Below are 17243 nucleotides of genomic sequence, written 5' to 3' on the forward strand. Positions count from 1 at the left end.
GGATTCAGTGGTATAGTCACAACCGCCTCATTCAAAATGCTTCAACAAACGCTCGCTTTGAATTTTACCTGCTTGTCTCTTCCACTTCTCAGTCAAAGATTTACTTTCATTCAGATCGGATGAGTTACGCGTTACTTTTGATGTTCCAAACCTTTTGCTATTTTATCAGATTCTCAGATTCTCAGATTCTCAGTCCATTCTTTGTTTTCGTTCTTCTTTGTTTTCTGAGTGTTTTCGAATGAGTTTGTTTCACAAGCCAACAACCAAAGGTCAGTGCGCCTCCTTCTTCCATCAGCATCATCATCATCATCATCAAACATATCTCATAGGTCTCAGAGGTCTATTGCGTGAGTCGAGGTTGAGCTCACTGGTCAACTTGTACTCTTCCCAATAGAGATTCTGCGCGAGAACAAGCGCGACATGGCGCGGTCCCAACGCGACCTCGAGCGCGACCGCAACGACCTCGACAAGCAAGAGAAGCAACTGGCAAGTGTTCCATCATCTCACTCGATGGGTGCCTCGTTCGTTCGTTCGTTCGTTCGTGGGGCAAGAGGTTCGCTGGCTGTACTGAAACCGAGCTTGACGTCATCAGCTCGAGTTCACCCCCTCCCCGACTCCCCTCCCCGCTCAATGGCGTATCAGACTGATATCAGATATTCGGCTTTGGCATTTGCGAACTGGCTTGGTCGAGGCGTTGGTGGGAAGACTGACTTTTGAAGCTTACTGAACATTTTACATTCAACCTATGATACTATGATGCTATGGATAGGTCGCAGAGATCAAGAAGATGGCCAAGCAAGGCAACGACGACGCAGCAAGAGTCCTCGCAAAGCAACTTGTGCGAATCCGCGCTGCAAAGACAAAGTCAGTCGCGACGAGCGCGCGCGTTTCGTCGATTGGCGCACAAACCACGGTAAGGAAGAACACAAGCGAGCGAGCTCGAGGTTGGCTGGTGTACTGACCGTGCTGTGTTCATCCTGTTGTAGGCAATGCATTCGCAAATGAAAATGGCAGGCGCAATGGCCGGTGCATCCAAGGTGAGATTGAGAATTTCGACTTTGCTCGAACGCATTTTGTTGCTGCTTGAGCTCAATTGAGGGCTGGCTGTTTGTGTCCACACAGGTCATGTCATCCATGAACAAACAAATAGACGTGGCTCAGATGCAGGCCATGATGCAGGACTTTGAGAAGCAATCCATGACCATGGACATGAAAGAGGACATGAGTGAGTTTGATTTGTTCTGGCTTTTTGGTTTGAAGTTTTGCTTTAGAAACCATGCTGACATCGCGCGTCTCTCGTTTTGCAACGATTTTTGCTTGCTGCTGTTGGCGTTACGCTTGCCAGTGAACGACACCATCGATTCAGTCATGGACGGCGATGCCGACGAAGAAGAAAGCGTCAACATTATGAACCAAGTGCTTGACGAGATTGGCATTGATATTAGCACCAAGGTACGCTCGTGCTATGTTTTCATGATGGTGCTGGTGAGACTGGGTCCATTTTTCGCTCAAAGTTCTGGCTTGAACCTGTCTTGTTCTTATTTCAGCTTTCAAGCGCACCACGACACGCCGTCGGCGAAGCTTCTTCGTCCAGCTCTGCAGACATGAGCTCTCTGGAGGCTCGAATGGCGAGCTTGCGGCAGTCGTCATGATGTGTGCGTGTTTGATGTTTGTCGGAATGAATGCAATTCAAGACGGTTTTCTTTCCATTGCCTGTGCATCCTCGCGCGGCGGGCCCATTTTGTTTATGACTGGAGCAAGACTTCAAACGCAATGGACAAACGGGCAGAGCGCTGTCACAGTGCCATTTGCTCGATCAAGTGAAATGAGAGTTTCGTTTCGTTTTTTTTTTTTTTGCGCTTTCAATCGATTTCCACTGTTGTGATTGAGCGTCACATCATCTCCCGCTATTTTCCTTGCCATATCCACTCCAATTCCATTTTCTTAGCAATCGCGTTTCTCAGAACAAACTCTTCACTCTTTTTTTTTTTTTATTTGCATTGTTTTCGCTCACATCTCGTTTTTCATACAACAACAAATCATGTCTCGCGGCAATTCCAACGTGGTCAAGTGCGGCCTGACCCAGACGACCTACGGCGAGCAGCCCGAGTGAGTACCTGACGCAATCGCCTCGAATAACAAAAAAAAAAAAAGAACAAAAAAAAAAACCGCACAATGTTTAAAACTTAATTCGGATACTGTTTTGCTCACTGACTCGTCTGCGTTTTCCTTGACTCTTGTTTCATACTGATTTTCTATGCGGTTTTTTGTGTTTTTTTTTTGAAACTCTTCCTTCCATTTCTGGTACTCTTCAATGCTTTACTGCTTACTGCTGACTGGACTGACCCCCCCTTGTTGCCACCTCCTGCGCTGCCCCGCTGCTGTCCGACCCAACTGCAATATAACGAACCTCACTCTGTATTGCAACCGTGCAGCTGGGCATTCTGTATGGAAAAAAAGCATCAAAATTTGAGCTGCTTGTTGTTGCCGCTAACTCGATGGTTTTTGGTTTGTGTGGTCCATTCTGACTGAGCATCTCACTGAACTCGCATTGTATCAACTCTGTCTCTGTTGTCTTGCAGCTGAGAAGGGCAAGGCAAAGCACTACCAGCACAACGACGCGGTTCCGGGCGTCCAGCGCACCGGCGACTGGTCGAGCAACTCGCGCTCTTCCGTAAGCAAAGCCTCAAAGCTCAACGCTCAAAGCTCAAAGTCAACACCAGTTCCATTGGATGGTGGTTGGATGTATGATTGCATTGGGGAATTTGAGACTTGTATGATTGGGTGGGTGAGTGGTGGAGCAGTGGATTTCCATTGCATTTCCATTGAAACACTAGTTTCCATTGGATTTCGCATTGGAGCTCAAGCTCGATTGGAGTCTCCATTGGAGTCCAAGTTAGATGGATGTTCTATTGGAGTCGAAGCTCCACTGGAGTCTCTCTTGAAGCTGGCCTTGAATAGACGTTCCGTTCGAGTCAAGTTCGATTGGATTTTCCTTGCTGGTCGATTTCGATTGAATTTTCAGTTGACGTCGAGATCGGTCGATGTTCCATTGGACCCTCGTTCAATTTGGAGTCTTCATTGGATTGGTGTTTGTTGGCGGGAGGTGGAAGTGATTGATCCAAAGAACGAGCGAAACACTTTCAAGCCCTTCCCTTTCACTTTCACCCCTGCCTGCCAACCACTCACCTTTCATCTCGTGAATTCTGCCCATTTTTCCCTCTGCTTTTTTGCCTCAGGCTCCGCCGTTGAAGTCCGTGACTCGCTCATCCCCGTCGGCCGCTTCTGCCAACCTGTCGAACGGACAGCCTCGCTACGGCGCTCCCGTCGATGATTTGCGTGCCGCCAACTCTCGTCCATCGGCGTCCTCGTCCTCCTTCTCGTCTTCCTCGTCTTCCTCCTCTTCGAGCTCGCAGCCAAAGTACGGCGGCCCCGTCTCGTCGTCGTCCTCCTCCTCACAGCCAAAGTACGGCGGACCCGTGTCTTCGTCCTCTTCCTCCTCCTCTTCGTCGTCGTGGTCGACGTCCAACAGTGCAGCCCGCACGGGCGCGACTCCTCGTGCCGTTTCGCCAACGCGCGCTGGCCGCCCGTCGGTGAATGCCGTCTCGTCCGGTTATGCCCGCAGCAGCGAGCAGTCTTCCTTCCAACGCGACACTGATGCTTCCGGGTAAGGGCGTGTGGCAGCAATGTCATGGGGGGCCTTGGAGGTTGTGCAAGTGTTCTTACTTTTCTGGCTTTGGTTTTTTTTTTTTGTTTTTTTTTTTTTTTTGGAATAGCCGTTCGGACGTGGTCGAGTGCGGCCTTTCAAAGACGACCTACGAAAAGCAGCCTGCGTGGGCCTTTGCCGAGCAGCAAAAGAACCAGTCTGGTCGTTATCAAGTTGGCAAGAACACGAGCACTGCCGGCAAGTCGCTTTGGTAAAAAAAGCGCATCAAAGCTTGTGTACAGCTCGCCCTTTGTTTTGTTGCATCGTCCCGCCGTGTTTTATGTGCCCGATTTTGTTGCGTTTTCTGTTGCTTGCTCTTGTGGGTTTCAATGAGAGAGGGGTGAGCGCAGCAGCTTTTTTCCGATTTTTTGTCTGAGCTGCTGTGCTGGTTCGTCGCGCTGCGCGTGTCGTTGCTCCCCCTCTGCTTCTCTCTTCTTTGCCACCCTTACATGTTGCCATGTGATTCACTGCTGTCTCTTTGTTTGAAATCGACCGTTTTTCGATTGCAAATTCCTTGTCTGTTTGTGTGAATACAATTCTTTCCCCGTTCGTTCGATCTACCGAGCAAAGCACTTTGCGGTCTGATTCCTCATTCACCAAATGTCCAACTTCACATGATTCTGATTCCTAAGTGATGAATGATAAGCTCTGAGCGAGCTACTCCCTCGTTCTTCTCTGTGTCCGTGTTACGACCTTTCCCGGAACTTAACCTAGAATCACTACTGAAGCGTACGAAATGTATGCGGAAGTATCGTTTACTAAGAATATAGTGAAGAATGAGGGGAAGACCGAGTTGGGATGAGCCCAGTTCGTATCAGAACGGAAGGGAACACGCGAAAGCTGCGTTTTGGCAGTTTTGATGATTCGATTCTCAGAATTCATCCAAATGCATGGTCACTTCATCCCTTCACTTTGACGATGAAACACGAAAACACGCTTTTACAGTCTTTTGTTTGTTTAGCTGTGTTTGATTTCAAAGATCTTCCAAAATGCTGTCATATCGGAATATGAATCAGAGACAGCGTCAGTTGTATGACAAAGTCAAGAATGCGAATGGACGCTCAGGTAAGATCAAAGCCCGAGTTGATTTGGAACACAGTGTTGACAGCGCGAGTGCGTGCTGACGAGGATGGAGGGAATGGTCAGTCTGGAAAGGAGGCAGATTGGCGATGAAGAAGCGAAGGCGATTGCTGAGGCACTCAAAGTGAACAATACAGTGACTGAGCTCTTGTAAGTCATCTCGGAGTGACTGATGCATGAGAGTGGGCGATTCAGAAGAGTGCTCACTGAAGGAAGGGATGGACAGTTTGAGTTGGAATCAGATTGGCGACGTTGGAGCTCAAGCGATTGCTGAGGCTGAACATCAGCAATTGCGCTCCGAACTCGTTATCAAAGACCAGGAGCTCGCAACCAACAAGCAGGAGCTTGCTACTAGAGATCAGGCGCTCGCTGCCAGAGATCAGGAACTACAACAACTTCGCTTCGATCTCGCTGCCAAGGACCAGAAGCTCGCAACAACAGAGCAGGAGCTCATTGCGAAAAGCTGTTGGTTTGCTGTCAAAGACCAGGAGCTCACTGCCAAAGACCAGGCCCTCGCAACCAACAAGCAAGAGCTCGCTACCAAAGACCAGGAGTTGCAACAACTTCGCTCAAGTCTCGCTGCCAAGGATCAGGCGCTCGCTGCCAAAGATCAGGAACTACAACAACTTCGCATTGATCTCGCTGCCAAGGACCAGAAGCTCGCAACAACAGAGCAGGAGCTCATTGCGAAAAACCAACAGCTTGCTGTCAAAGCCCAGGAGCTCACTGCCAAAGACCAGGCCCTCGCAACCAACAAGCAGGAGCTCGCTACCAAAGACCAGGAGCTGCAACAACTTTGCTCTAATCTGCAGTCAGCCCTTGATCGGATCGGCGTACTTGAGCGCAACCAACCAGCTGATGGATCTTTTTCGAACTTTGACGGACCCATCCCACAAGTGTCTCTCGCCACTCTTGTCGCCGCCACGAACAACTTTGCTGCTGATTCTCTGCTCGGCGAAGGAGCATTTGGTCGTGTGTACGGCGCAAGTCTGCCTGGCCCTCGTGTTGCCATCAAAAAGCTATCCGCCGAATCCAAGCAAGGCACGGTCGAATTCAAGTCAGAGCTGGACTCTTTGTCGAAATTCCGTCACGCAAACATCATTGCCATTATGTCGTATGCAGAAGAAGGCGACGAGCGCTGCCTGGTCTACGAGTTCATGCCAAACGGCTCTGTGCGCGATCGTCTCAGCAGAAAAAACAACACTCCTCCGCTGACCTGGTCTCAGCGCCATCGCATCGCTGCTGATGTTGCCCGCGGCATGCACTACGTCCAAACAGCCTTCCCTGACCATGTTCTGTTCCACCTCGACCTCAAGACGGACAACGTTCTGTTGGACGCACACTTCAATGCAAAAGTGTCTGATTTTGGTCTCGTCCGTGCTGCACAACACCTCGACGAGAGGAGCTACCTTCGCACTCAGAACGTGCAAGGCACTGCTGCATACATGTGTCCTGATTTCTTCGATGAAGGCCGCATGACCATCAAGACGGACGTTTACGCCTTTGGCATGATTCTGTTGGAATTGCTGACCGCGGTCAAACCGAGCAACCGTCTGAAAGGAGAGACACGGAAAGCTCTGAAAAACCAGAAATTCATGGAGATGTTGGACTCGGCACTCAAACCAAGTGACGCAGAGCGCCAGAGCATCACGGAGATGGTCACCCTTGCCCTCGAGTGTCTTGACGACATTGCTGACGATCGCCCATCGTTTGGTAGCATCCTTGTTTCGTTGGATCCTTGATGTCAAGCGGAAGATGCTGTGCTGGTGTCTCAGTGCTTTGTCAAGTGATGATTAGCTTTGACTCGTTGAGAGGTCCACATCGGTGTCCCTCAGATCTATTCCTCAATCCCAATCTCACCCACCTCAGTGCAAATCAGTCAGTCAGTCTCTGTTGCTCGGATGGACCTTGATGCAGGAGGGGTCCGCATCAGAATTCACTGATTCTCAGTCAGTTCCAATCAATCTCTCTCCTTTTTGCTCAAGTGTCCCACATTACACTTTCATACCACTCATAACAATAATCATAGTATTCCCCAATCTCAACATCTACCTCAGTTCAGTCGTCCATCTTTACTCGTTCTATTTTACCACCAAAATGTCTGCGACCGTCGATTCGCACCCGACGACGCGCCATTCGTTCGCAACACCCGGTAAAAAACCACACACATTCAAAAACAATCACTCGTATCTCATTCAGCATGTTACGATGACTTGAAACCCAGCTTCAAGTTTGAAGTGTGGATTAAAGGAGTGATCAACATGGCAATGAAACGCTGCGAAATCTTCACTTTCATCTATTGAAAGCTATTGAAAAGCTACCATCGCTTTCAATGGGATTCCAATGCTTACTCTCTCTGTCTCTGTTTGTCTCTCTGTCTCTCTCTCTTGGTTTGGCTAGGCGAGCATCAGCATGGGCAGCAGCAGCAGCAGCAGCTTGGCGGTGATTACACGTCTTCTTCTTCTTCTTCCGCCTCCTCCGACAGCAGTCACAGTGGCAGTGCTCCAAGCTCCGTTGAGACTGCTTCTGCTACGGCTGGCACTCTGCTGAATCAGCATCACAATGGCAAGCGTCACAATACGACTACTGCTGCTGCTGCTGATGAGGAAGACGAGCAGCAGAGCAACGGTGGTAAGGCATCAGAAAAAAAAAAAAAAAAAAAAAAAAAAAAAAAAAAAAAAAAAAAAAAAAAAAAAAAAAAAAAAAAAAAAAAGGGAATTCGCAGCCATTTTGCATTGGAAACGACGAACACGATTTTATGTGACTTTTGGATGGTTGGACTTTTTTGTGATGAGGAACTTGATGATGAGATTTGTGAGAATGGAAGATTGTTGGATTTTGGAGGAATGGAAAGGTTTGAAGGGGTTTGAATCAAATGCATGGATATGGATGGACGGATGTAAACAGAACGATCGCTCAGTTGGTTTACCTCCGTTCCCCCCCCCCTTTCAACTTTCAACCACAGAAGAGCAACATCCCTCCGCTTCACCACAGAAGAAAAACACCAAACTCAGAACAAGGATGTAGAAGAAAAAGGATCAAAGAAAAAAGCACAAAGTTGGATGAGGTGGCGATGTGGCAGGAGTGGAGTGCTTTTGTATGGAAGTGTATTGAAGTGAAGGTGAAACACGAGGACAAAGCCCGTCAAACTGATTGGAGTTTGATGACTCACGCTCAGTTGCTCAGTGGCAAACCCCCCTCCTTACTGTCTTACTCTTACTCTCACTCTCACTCTCGGGTTGGGTTTTTATGGATGAAAAGAAAGTGGGGAAAAGGATTTGGACGTCTCACCACAGTTGCTCAGTGGCAAACCCTCTCACTCTCACTCATTCTCTCACTCTCATTCTCTCTCTCTCACTATCTCTCTCACTCTCTTCTGTTGTTGCAGCAGATCACTGGTACTACACGCAACCGCACTCGCAAGACCTCGCAGACTCCTCATCCTCTTCTTCACCCGCATCCTCCTCTTCGAGCAGCAGCAGCACTGGCGCAAACGTGCTGCACGCCATTGCCAACGACGATTCCAAATCAAGCCACGCTCGCGCCAATCTCGCACGAAGCCCCCATGCATCCGCATCGACAACCCCGCAAAAGGCTGCTGCTGCGGCTGTTGGCCAACCAGGCACCTTCCTTGACGCTGCGACCTACCGCTTTCCGACGGCGAGCAGCTCAAGCTCAAACTCGGCGTCCGTCACGTCAATGACGACAACGCCCGAGCTTGCCATTGGCCAGTCATTGCGCCGCGCGCGGTCGCTCTCCAATTCATCCACCCTGTCCGCCTCTGCCTCGTCCTCGGCACTGGACGCAGCCGTAGAGCCTCAGCCGCGCGCCATGACGCCCTGGCAGCTGATTCTCTGGATCCTGGGCACCATCACGTCCATCATCTCGGACGTGTTTCCAGACTTTGCGTGGGCTGCCACCGCCTACCGCGATTCGCCTTCCAGCGGCAATGCCCAGCACCATCCGCGTCGCAGCAACAACGGCGAGGACGAGTCGTTGTCGTCGTCGTCGCCTCCTTCCGCCTCCGCATCGGCGACAGGCTCATCCACGCCCGTCGGCGGTGCCAACCCTTCCTCCCAACCCCTGACGTTCTCTGCCTTTACCGCTGCGCTCGGTGTCACTTCGAATTCACCCTTCTCCTATCTGACGCAGTTCTTGCCAAGCTGGCTCGCTCCCAATGCCTCCGCTCCTGCTGCCCGCTCTCGTGCCATGTTCGCCTCCATCCCCTCCAGCAAACCCAGCAAGACCCCGCACGCTGATATCGTTCGTGCCGTGATGGCGTCTGCGGCCGTCCAGAACGCGCTCAACCAGCGTGACGAAAAGCCGTCCACTGGCTCGTCTGCCGCCAGCATGCGCTCACTTTTGCGCAGCAAGCGCAACAAGGACGCCGAGAATTACCAAGAGAAAAAGCAGCGCAAGGCTCGCGAGCAAGAGGCCCACCGCATTCTCGATGCCATGGCCGCCAAGCCCTCTGCCTTTATCATTAGCATCTTTTGCTACCTGATGCACAAGATTTGGCGCATGCTCTATCCGTTCGGCATTCACTTTGAGCAGGACGAAATTGAGCGCATCAAGGCCATCTCCCGCATGGGCCACTCGATTGTGCTGCTCCCGACGCACAAATCCCACATTGACTACCTCATGATCACGTACATGTGCTTTATGCATGGCTTGCCGCTCCCGTACGTCGTTGCAGGCGACAACCTCAACATTCCCTTGATTGGGCCGCTGCTTCGTCTGGGAGGCGCCATGTTTATTCGTCGCACCTTCTCCAAGGACTCGGACCCGCTCTACTCGGCTGTGTTTGGCGAGTACATTCGCCAGGTCGTCGCTCAAGGCCATACGTTCGAGTGCTTTATTGAAGGAGGCCGTAGCCGCTCGGGCAAAGTGCTCCCGCCCAAGGTCGGCGTGCTTCGCTACATTTTGGACGCGGTGCAGTCCGGCTTGGTGGAGGACGCCTACGTCGTGCCCATCTCCATCTCGTACGACCGCATTGTGGAAAACGACGCGCATATCGACGAACTCGCCGGTGGAAGCAAAAAGAGCGAGCGGCTGTTCCCGGCGCTTCGCAAGGTCAGCTCGCTGCTCTCGATGGCCTTTATGGATTTCAACTCGTTCGGGAGCGTGGACATCCGCGTGGCCGAGCCCATCTCGATTGTCTCGTTTACCGGCACCTATTATTTGCAGCACCCTGGCAGGTTGACGCCGCCCACGTCTCTGGCGGACGCTTTTAGTCAGACGGAAGAGCATCGTGCCATGCTTGCGCGTCGCACCCTAGAGCAGCAACAGCAACAGCAACAACAGCAACAACAACAACAGCAACAGCAGCAACAACAACAACAAGCTCGCGGCAAACCGGACTACAGTGCCGTCAACCAAATTGCCTACGCTCTTGGCTATCGCGTCATGTACGAGTGCAACCGTGTGTCCATGGTGCTGCCCGCTGCCTTGGTTGCCACCGTGCTCCTCACGCATTACCAGCGAGGCATCTCCCGGGACGAGCTGCTGCACGAAAGCAACATTGTTCGGCGCAAGATTATTGCGCGAGGCGGCCATGCGGTTGCTCTGGGTCCCGAGAGCATTGATCTCGTCGTCAACCTCGTTCTCGAAAGCATTGTGAGCAAAAACAAGCTTGTCAAGCGTCACAAGGATCGCCTGATGGTCAGTCTGTACTCGCCCAAGGAGCGCATGGAGTTGAGCTTGTACCGGTACGTTCGTTCTCGTCTGTCCTTTTTTTTTTTCGGGAATTCTTGTGCTCATCTGTCTGCCCTTGTCACCCATACAGAAACCAACTCATCCATCACTTTGTGCTCGAGGGCCTTGTCTGCCTGTCAATGTACGCTTACGAGAAGAAGGCGAGCAGCAACAGCAAGGAGCCGGTCGGTGTCTCGCGCGAGGATTTGCTCAGCCTCGTGCGTTATGTGACCAATCTGCTCAAGCTCGAGTTCATCTACAAGCCCTCTCCCAGTATCATTGAGAACTTTGACGACACGATCGGAGCCATGGTTCGCCGCGGCATTCTCTCGTACACGGCCACCGGCGCGCTCTGCGTGAACGAAGCGACCGAGCCTGCCTCGTCGGGCAGCAATAATAGCAGCCATCTGACCCGTTCGCCCTCGGGCACCCAGATCAGCCAGATTGCGCAGCAGTCCACGCTCCCGATCTTGGGCAGCAAGTCGCCGACTCCGCTGGTGCCGCCGTCCCCCATGTTCAAGCCCAGCTCCATTTCAAAGCCGTCGTCCAAGCGCAACAGCATGGGCTACATTGGTGACATGACTGAGACGGCTGAGGATGGCGAGGATTTGGATGCCGAAGAAGCCAAGGACGGCGGTGTCGCGACCTACCTCTTCCTCTGTGCCCTGTTTTGGCACGTCATTGACAGCTACTGGCTCTGCGCTCTTGGCTTGTACACGCTGCTCCCAGGGCGTACTGTGCAGGAAGACGTCTTTCTCAAGCGCCTCCAGCAGCTCGGCGAGACGCTGTACTTTGACGGCCAGCTCGACCTGTACGAGGCAATCAGCAAAGACACCCTCCAGAACGCCCTCGTGCTGTTTGAGAACTGGAAGATTATCGAGTTTGTCAAGATTGAAGGTCTGCAGCACTCGCGCGTGATTCGCCTTCGCCCCGATTCTCAGAACGAAGCCGCGGTTGAGGCCCTCATGCTCGATATTGCTCGCTTCCGCAAGCGCTGCCGCGGCTACCGTTCCCGTCGATTCCAGTGCAAGCGTCGCGACGAGCTTCGTGATTCGGTGATGGTTGTCAAGCAAATGATGAACGATTTCAAGGCCTAAAAGGGGGTTTGGTGTTTTTTTTGAGACTTTCGAGTTTATATGTCACATTGTTTGTTTGTTTGTTTTGTTTGATTGTTTTTTTCAGCCTGTTATTTTTGTACAATGTATCATTCAACGCTTTTCATTTGTGCGTTCAGTTCCATGATTGGCATCGGTCACTGTCCAGCTACCAAGGGTTTGGTTTAGTCGCTGAGACTTGTTCTGCTGGTGGGACGGCGTCCGAATGCTCAAACTCGCCATCGTGCTCAACATCTTCTTCATGAAGAGGCTGGAACTCGAGACCATCACTCACAGCGATGGATATTGCATGGCTGGATATTCCGCTTGGGAGAGATTTGGGTCGCTGGGCTTGCCGGACGCTGTGAGCATGCCCAGTGGTCACGTTCATCACCACGCCAACCATCAGGACAAGCCCGCCACACCAAGTCCATGCGCCTGGGACGTTCGATTCGCCGAAGGCAATGCCAATCACTGTGCCGATGAGCGGCTCGGTGAGGAACGAAATGGAGACGACAAGCGGCGGAAGAAACTTGACAATGTAGTTGATGCCCGTGTGACCGACGAGGCCTGGACCAAACGACAGATAGATGATTACAGGCAAGTAGTCCAGCCCCGCCCAGCCAAAGGAGCCGGAAGGCGAAGCCGAAAAGAGCGACACGTCTTCGGCCGGAATGGCAATGAAGCCGAGCACGACGGACGACACAAATGTCACCGAGAAGGCGTAGATGAATACGGGCATGAATCGTCGCAGCGTTTTCCCACATGACAGGTAGCCCACGAAAAAGACGGCTCCCAGGAACGCCACCAAATCACCGGGGATGGTCACCTCGCCGTCAGAGCGCACGTCTTGCAGCAGAAGGACGGTCCCTGCGAGCGCAATGCCGGTGCCAAGAAGCTCGCCTCGCGCCACGGGTCGGCCAAGCAGTAGCATGCCCATGACAAAAATAACGGGGTGCATGCACACGAGGAGCAACGAGTGCGCCAACGTCGTGTTGTCAAGGCTCCAAACCCACGAGCCGAAATGACAGGCGAGGCAAATGCCGCCAAACAGAATCGCAAGCAAGGCGCTTGGTTTGAGGCACTGTGCACGCAGTGAAGCGTCGGCGCGCGCAAACTGGAAGACGGCGGGCGGCAGGAGAACGAGCGACGTGACAAACAAGCGCCACGACGCGCGCAAAAACGGCGTTACATCGTCAATATGCTTGAAAGCAGTGCCAGCGGACGAGACCGCGACCAGCGCGAGGCACAGAATGACCCAAACGTGGATTGGCACTTTCTGGTGATGATGATGATGCTCCTTGTCCTGAGCATGGCTGTGACTTGAGCGCATTCTGTCGTCGTAATCATCACGACCATCCTGATCATCTTGTTCTTCATCTTGATCCAGCATTGAATGCTCGGCATTGTCATAGCTCAGCGGAAGTGTATCAGAGTAATCCGACTGCGCCTGCGACCCGGATTCAGCATGCTTTTTTGCAGCATCTTCCGATCCGCTTGTTCTTGATGTTCTCAATGTTCTCGCTGGTCCTGATACATGTATTGCACTTGGTACCGATGACTGGAACTGGGATGTTGGGACTGTTTCCAAATCCGAATCTACGTGTACGTCGCCCAGCCACGGATCGACTTTGCGCCGCCGCTTCCGACCGGACGGCCGACCACTGTTATCAGCAATCTCGGCAGCACGACGGCGCGCTGATTCAGCTGCATCCGACTGGCCTGGCTGAGCCTGCGCGTTGTCGGGCGCGGATTGCGAGTCAATCCACGCGTTGAGACGATCGCGCGCGCGTCCCAATGCACTGCGACTGGTCTTGCTCGTCGCCACGGTGGACGTATGGTCGCCCTGCTGATCGTCATCGTGGTGTGGGCTGCGGTGATCTGGGCGGTGGGACTGGCAGCACGGCAAACCCGTCGTCGGCGTCGAGGACGTGAGGTACGTCCATGCGCGGTCCACCATCACAGTCCCGCAATGTGCATGTCGATGATGATAGCGGCGATCAACTGCAGCCATTGTGATGCGCACGCTGAGAGGGAGGAGCGGGAGGCGCAAGTGATTCAACAAAAAGGACTGAGTTTTCTCAGATTTCAAGTGTTGGCGGATTCTGAGACTGAATAATGGAAACCATACAGAAACAATAAACACCCTGAAAAGATGCATTTGCACACACGAGAAAGAGTTTCTTTTTTTTTTTTCAATCAAACATCAAAAGCTAGACAACATGAACGATGGTTCTGAACGACGCACGTCAAACAACTTCCAGATCACAGATGCTGCTTAGAACTTCATCTTGAGCAGGTAGCGAATGCGGCACTGGCTCTCGTTGTAAACAAGGTACCTGAGCGAGAGAGGAAAGAAGAGACAACAAAGTGAGCGCCACAATCAAAACAATCTGAAACAACCACCACACCAGCAACACCAAAATCACATACTCGTTGTGGTGGAACGAAGACTGGTGGCCAGTGTTCATGCGGGGACCCTGAGGAACAACGACGTCGCGACCCTCAATCTTGAACACTGTGTCGTTGGCGGGCGTTGGCTGTTTGAGCAAAAACAATGGTCAGGTCAGTCACCAAAACGCACAATGCAAAACAGAACGCTCCCTTTTGCCACCAAACACAAACTGCCTATATCTCACCATGATCGTGCCGCGAGCAACAATCGAGTCAAAGCCAGCAGGCGCCTTGCGGAGAGAGCTGTCGTCTTGGAAGATGCCGTGCTCCTTGCCGAGCGCAACCTCGTTGAGGAACATGATGCCGGTGCGGTCGGCGGCAGAGCGGACGTAGCCGGCCGACTTTTCGTTCATGTCGGCAAAGTAAATGCCAGCGCCGACGCGACCGCCAGAGTGCGGCATGATGCGCAGACCAGACTTGAGGATGGCAACGACGACGGCCACGTTGGTGCCGTGCCAGAGCAGCTTGCGCTCCTTGATGGCGTTGTGCACGTCGTGGCGCTTCTCCTCGCCCTCGCGAACAACCTCGAAAATGTCGAGGATTTGCGGCGGATGGCTGCTCGTGTTCTTGGTGTAGGCCTCGATGGCCTTGAACTGGGCAGAGTTGCGGTCGACGGGGACGAGCGAGGCGTTGAGCGCCTTGTAGTTGACGGTCAGCGGGTCGTCGACCTCCTCGACCGTCTCGGCAACCTTCTCGGCTTCGGCGTCCTGGGCCTTGAGGAGCGCCTGGGCGGTGGCAATGTCGCCGAGGACATCGAGCATGTCCATCTTGGCGCGCACGGTCGCGGCGCTGCTGATGGTGGGCGGGCGCGTGCGGCCGAACGAGTGCGGGATGTGCGTGTAGAACTGGTCGGAGAGCTGGGTCAGCTTGCTGCCCGAGGCGCCGTTGTTGATTTCGTCCTGGAGCTGCTCGAGGACTTGGTAGCCCTTGGCGAGCTGGCTCAGGCTGATCTTGCCGAGCGGCATCTTGGCCATGTCAATGTTGAACTCTTGCATGGCGTTCTTGAACATGTCGTTGCTAAAGATGAGCTTGAGCAGCGACTGCACGGGGGCCGGCAGCGTGCACGGGCGGACCTTGGGAGCCGCGCGCGCCGCGGCAGCCTTGCCAGCGGCAGCGTTGAGCTTGTTCAGCGCGGCCTGCTTGACGGCGTCCGCGTCGTCCTCCTCGTAGTCCATCTCGATCTGGGTGTACTTGCCGGCGCGCGGGACAAAGTTGGCGCGGTTGTCCCAGGTGTTGGACGTCTTGTCCTTGTACTTTGCGCAAAAGTCCTTTTCGGCCGCAGCCAGGCCCGTGCCAAAGCCCTTGAGCGCGTTCTGGCCAGGCTCGCCGACACGGCCCCAGCGGTTCCAGGTCCAGTACGAGGTGCCGTTGGTGAGCAGCTGGATGACATAGTACTTGTTGTTGTTGTTGGCCGAGTTGGTCTGGTTGAGCATGCAGTCGTAGTCGTTGTAGACAGAGACGCCAGCGACCTGGCGCAGCGCGTGCTCGTCGACCTTGGCCTTGGCGGGCGCAGCGCCCGACGCCTTCTTGGCAGCCGCGGCCTGGGCGAGCACCTCCGAGTTTTTCAGCGGCTTCTTTTCTTCGACCTTCATGGGCTCGGCCTTGACCTCGGGAGCAGCAGCAGCAGCTTCTTCCTCGTCGTCGGCTTCGACGCGGGCCTTCTTGGCGCGTCCAGCACCGCGCTTGGCGGGTTCAGCGGCAGCAGCAGCAGCAGCAGCGGCGGGTTCTTCGGCTTTGGCCTTGCCCTTGCCCTTTGCGGCAGCAGGAGCAGCAGCAGCAGTCTTGGGGTTGCTGGCATCAAAGAGGCGCGCAACGAGCTCTGGCTTGCGGCCATCGGTTTCGAGTCCGAGCGCGGCGAGTTCGGCCTTGAGTTCGTCGACCTTTTCGAAGGGAAGCATGAAAGAGAGTCAGTGAAATGAAAATCCGACCATCGTCTCAGAAGTTGAGCAACAACGCGAAGACTCGCTCAAAAAGTCAGTTGCAACGCTTATTTTGATGGTGATTGTCTCAAAATCTGACTAAAAAAGCCCCTCAAAGGTTATTCTCAGATGGTTTAAAGTGAAATCACCTCAGAATCTGAGCAACAAGTCCAGACTCTGCTTTTGTTGCATCAAAAGTCATTCTCAGATGGTTTTCAAAAGTGAAATCACTTCAAAATCTGAGTTTTCTTTGCAAGATTTTCATTCTGAGCAACTTTTTTCTTCTCATTTGTTTTCTTTTTCGTATTTTCAACAATCAAAAAAAAAAAAATGTCAAAAACTCGAAATCAGAAAAAAAAAATCAACAAAAACTTTTTTTCAATTTTGAATTTTTTTTTTCAACAAAACAAAATGGCATTTTTTTGTTTTTTTTTTTGTATGTTGTTTGTTTGTTGTTTTTGACGTTCGATTCGCGCGACGATCGACTTTGCATTGAATCACGAAAACGAGCGACGAAACGAGTGCAGCAAAGTGAAGAAAAGTGAACAAAAGTGGAGAAGGAACGAAGAACGAAGAACGAAGAACGACGACGAAAGAAGGAGAAAGAAAGATGGAGAAAGAAAGAAAAAAAAGAAAAATGAAAAGAAACTGATGATTTTGCAGGTTGCGCTGCGATCGACGGCTTCAACGACAGACAGACACAAAAGCACGAATCAAGACGAAGACGATGATGACGATGATGATGATGAAGGAAGAAGGAAGAAGAGCGAAACGAGTGGGAAGGCAAACAAAGAAAAGAAAAGAAAAGAAATGCAAAGAAAAAGCAAAAAAACCCAAAAAACAGTTTGCAATCAATGACGTTTGCACTGTGAGTTTTTTTTTTTTTTTTTTCTATTGAGTTTTCCATTGAGTTTTTTTTTTTTTTTTTTTTGTTTTTTCCATCTTTACCTTGAGCTTGTTCAGCGAGGCGAGATCGCGCGGCGCTCCAGCACCACCCGCGCCACTGGCAGCAGCAGCAGTGGTGGTGGTGGTTTGCGGCTCGTCCTCCTCGTCGAGCTTGGCGGACTTTGCGGTGCGCTTCTTCGGTGGCATTGTGTTGAGTGTGCAAAAAGTGTTTGAGTTGCGAAACAAAAAATTCAAAAACCAAAAAAAAATTGAAAAAGAGTGGTTTTTTGCAACTTTTGCAATTTTGAAAGGATCAAAAACGAAAACACTGCTCAGAAAGTTGCGTGCAAAATGAAGCAACTCAAACGGAGCGTTGGTCAGGAATCATTGGAGCGAAGTGCGTTCGATCGT

General features: G+C 52.1%; 6 protein-coding genes across 6 annotated transcripts; 4 read left to right on the forward strand and 2 right to left on the reverse strand.

The window, feature by feature from the left end:
- Positions 1-99: 99 nt before the first annotated feature.
- CAOG_05781 (hypothetical protein) lies at positions 100-1698 on the forward strand. Its single transcript, XM_004346404.2, has 7 exons — positions 100-269; positions 395-486; positions 770-913; positions 987-1037; positions 1123-1225; positions 1346-1452; positions 1548-1698. The coding sequence occupies exons 1-7, from the start codon at positions 239-241 to the stop codon at positions 1650-1652; spliced, it is 633 nt and encodes a 210-aa protein (XP_004346454.1). The 5' UTR covers positions 100-238; the 3' UTR covers positions 1653-1698.
- A 247-nt stretch (positions 1699-1945) lies between these two features.
- CAOG_05782 (hypothetical protein) lies at positions 1946-4256 on the forward strand. The gene is made up of 5 exons (XM_004346405.2): positions 1946-2109; positions 2436-2446; positions 2583-2674; positions 3240-3667; positions 3777-4256. The coding sequence occupies exons 1-5, from the start codon at positions 2042-2044 to the stop codon at positions 3919-3921; spliced, it is 744 nt and encodes a 247-aa protein (XP_004346455.1). The 5' UTR covers positions 1946-2041; the 3' UTR covers positions 3922-4256.
- A 497-nt stretch (positions 4257-4753) lies between these two features.
- Positions 4754-6528, forward strand: CAOG_05783 (hypothetical protein; the record flags this gene model as incomplete). The annotated part of the gene is made up of 2 exons (XM_004346406.1): positions 4754-4771; positions 5029-6528. 2 exons carry the CDS (start codon positions 4754-4756, stop codon positions 6526-6528), a joined length of 1518 nt encoding a protein of 505 aa, XP_004346456.1.
- A 324-nt stretch (positions 6529-6852) lies between these two features.
- Positions 6853-11695, forward strand: CAOG_05784 (acyltransferase). The gene is made up of 4 exons (XM_004346407.2): positions 6853-6938; positions 7187-7417; positions 8175-10494; positions 10572-11695. The coding sequence occupies exons 1-4, from the start codon at positions 6884-6886 to the stop codon at positions 11575-11577; spliced, it is 3612 nt and encodes a 1203-aa protein (XP_004346457.1). The 5' UTR covers positions 6853-6883; the 3' UTR covers positions 11578-11695.
- Positions 11696-11743: 48 nt separating this feature from the next.
- On the reverse strand, positions 11744-13588 carry CAOG_05785 (hypothetical protein; the record flags this gene model as incomplete). The annotated part of the gene is made up of 2 exons (XM_004346408.2): positions 11744-13024; positions 13130-13588. 2 exons carry the CDS (start codon positions 13586-13588, stop codon positions 11744-11746), a joined length of 1740 nt encoding a protein of 579 aa, XP_004346458.2.
- Positions 13589-13715: 127 nt separating this feature from the next.
- Positions 13716-17102, reverse strand: CAOG_05786 (poly synthetase 3). The gene is made up of 4 exons (XM_004346409.2): positions 16896-17102; positions 14214-15908; positions 14008-14114; positions 13716-13913 (listed from the first exon to the last, which is right to left on the reverse strand). Exons 1-4 carry the CDS (start codon positions 17037-17039, stop codon positions 13853-13855), a joined length of 2007 nt encoding a protein of 668 aa, XP_004346459.1. The 5' UTR covers positions 17040-17102; the 3' UTR covers positions 13716-13852.
- Positions 17103-17243: the final 141 nt, after the last annotated feature.

Source organism: Capsaspora owczarzaki, assembly GCF_000151315.2.
Source record: "Capsaspora owczarzaki ATCC 30864 unplaced genomic scaffold supercont2.9, whole genome shotgun sequence".
Taxonomy (NCBI): domain Eukaryota; class Filasterea; order Ministeriida; family Capsasporidae; genus Capsaspora; species Capsaspora owczarzaki.

Coding starts and splice junctions, on each gene's coding strand:
- CAOG_05784 (XM_004346407.2), top strand. CDS start 6,884: ATGTCTGCGACCGTCGATTCGCACCCGACGACGCGCCATTCGTTCGCA. Junction 6,939..7,186: donor CCATTCGTTCGCAACACCCG/GTAAAAAACCAC, acceptor TGGTTTGGCTAG/GCGAGCATCAGCATGGGCAG. Junction 7,418..8,174: donor CGAGCAGCAGAGCAACGGTG/GTAAGGCATCAG, acceptor CTGTTGTTGCAG/CAGATCACTGGTACTACACG.
- CAOG_05782 (XM_004346405.2), top strand. CDS start 2,042: ATGTCTCGCGGCAATTCCAACGTGGTCAAGTGCGGCCTGACCCAGACG. Junction 2,675..3,239: donor CGAGCAACTCGCGCTCTTCC/GTAAGCAAAGCC, acceptor TTTTTGCCTCAG/GCTCCGCCGTTGAAGTCCGT. Junction 3,668..3,776: donor CGCGACACTGATGCTTCCGG/GTAAGGGCGTGT, acceptor TTTTTGGAATAG/CCGTTCGGACGTGGTCGAGT.
- CAOG_05786 (XM_004346409.2), bottom strand. CDS start 17,039: ATGCCACCGAAGAAGCGCACCGCAAAGTCCGCCAAGCTCGACGAGGAG. Junction 15,909..16,895: donor CCTCGCTGAACAAGCTCAAG/GTAAAGATGGAA, acceptor CCCTTCGAAAAG/GTCGACGAACTCAAGGCCGA. Junction 14,115..14,213: donor TTGCTCGCGGCACGATCATG/GTGAGATATAGG, acceptor TTGCTCAAACAG/CCAACGCCCGCCAACGACAC.
- CAOG_05781 (XM_004346404.2), top strand. CDS start 239: ATGAGTTTGTTTCACAAGCCAACAACCAAAG. Junction 270..394: donor TCACAAGCCAACAACCAAAG/GTCAGTGCGCCT, acceptor TCTTCCCAATAG/AGATTCTGCGCGAGAACAAG. Junction 1,038..1,122: donor CAATGGCCGGTGCATCCAAG/GTGAGATTGAGA, acceptor GTGTCCACACAG/GTCATGTCATCCATGAACAA.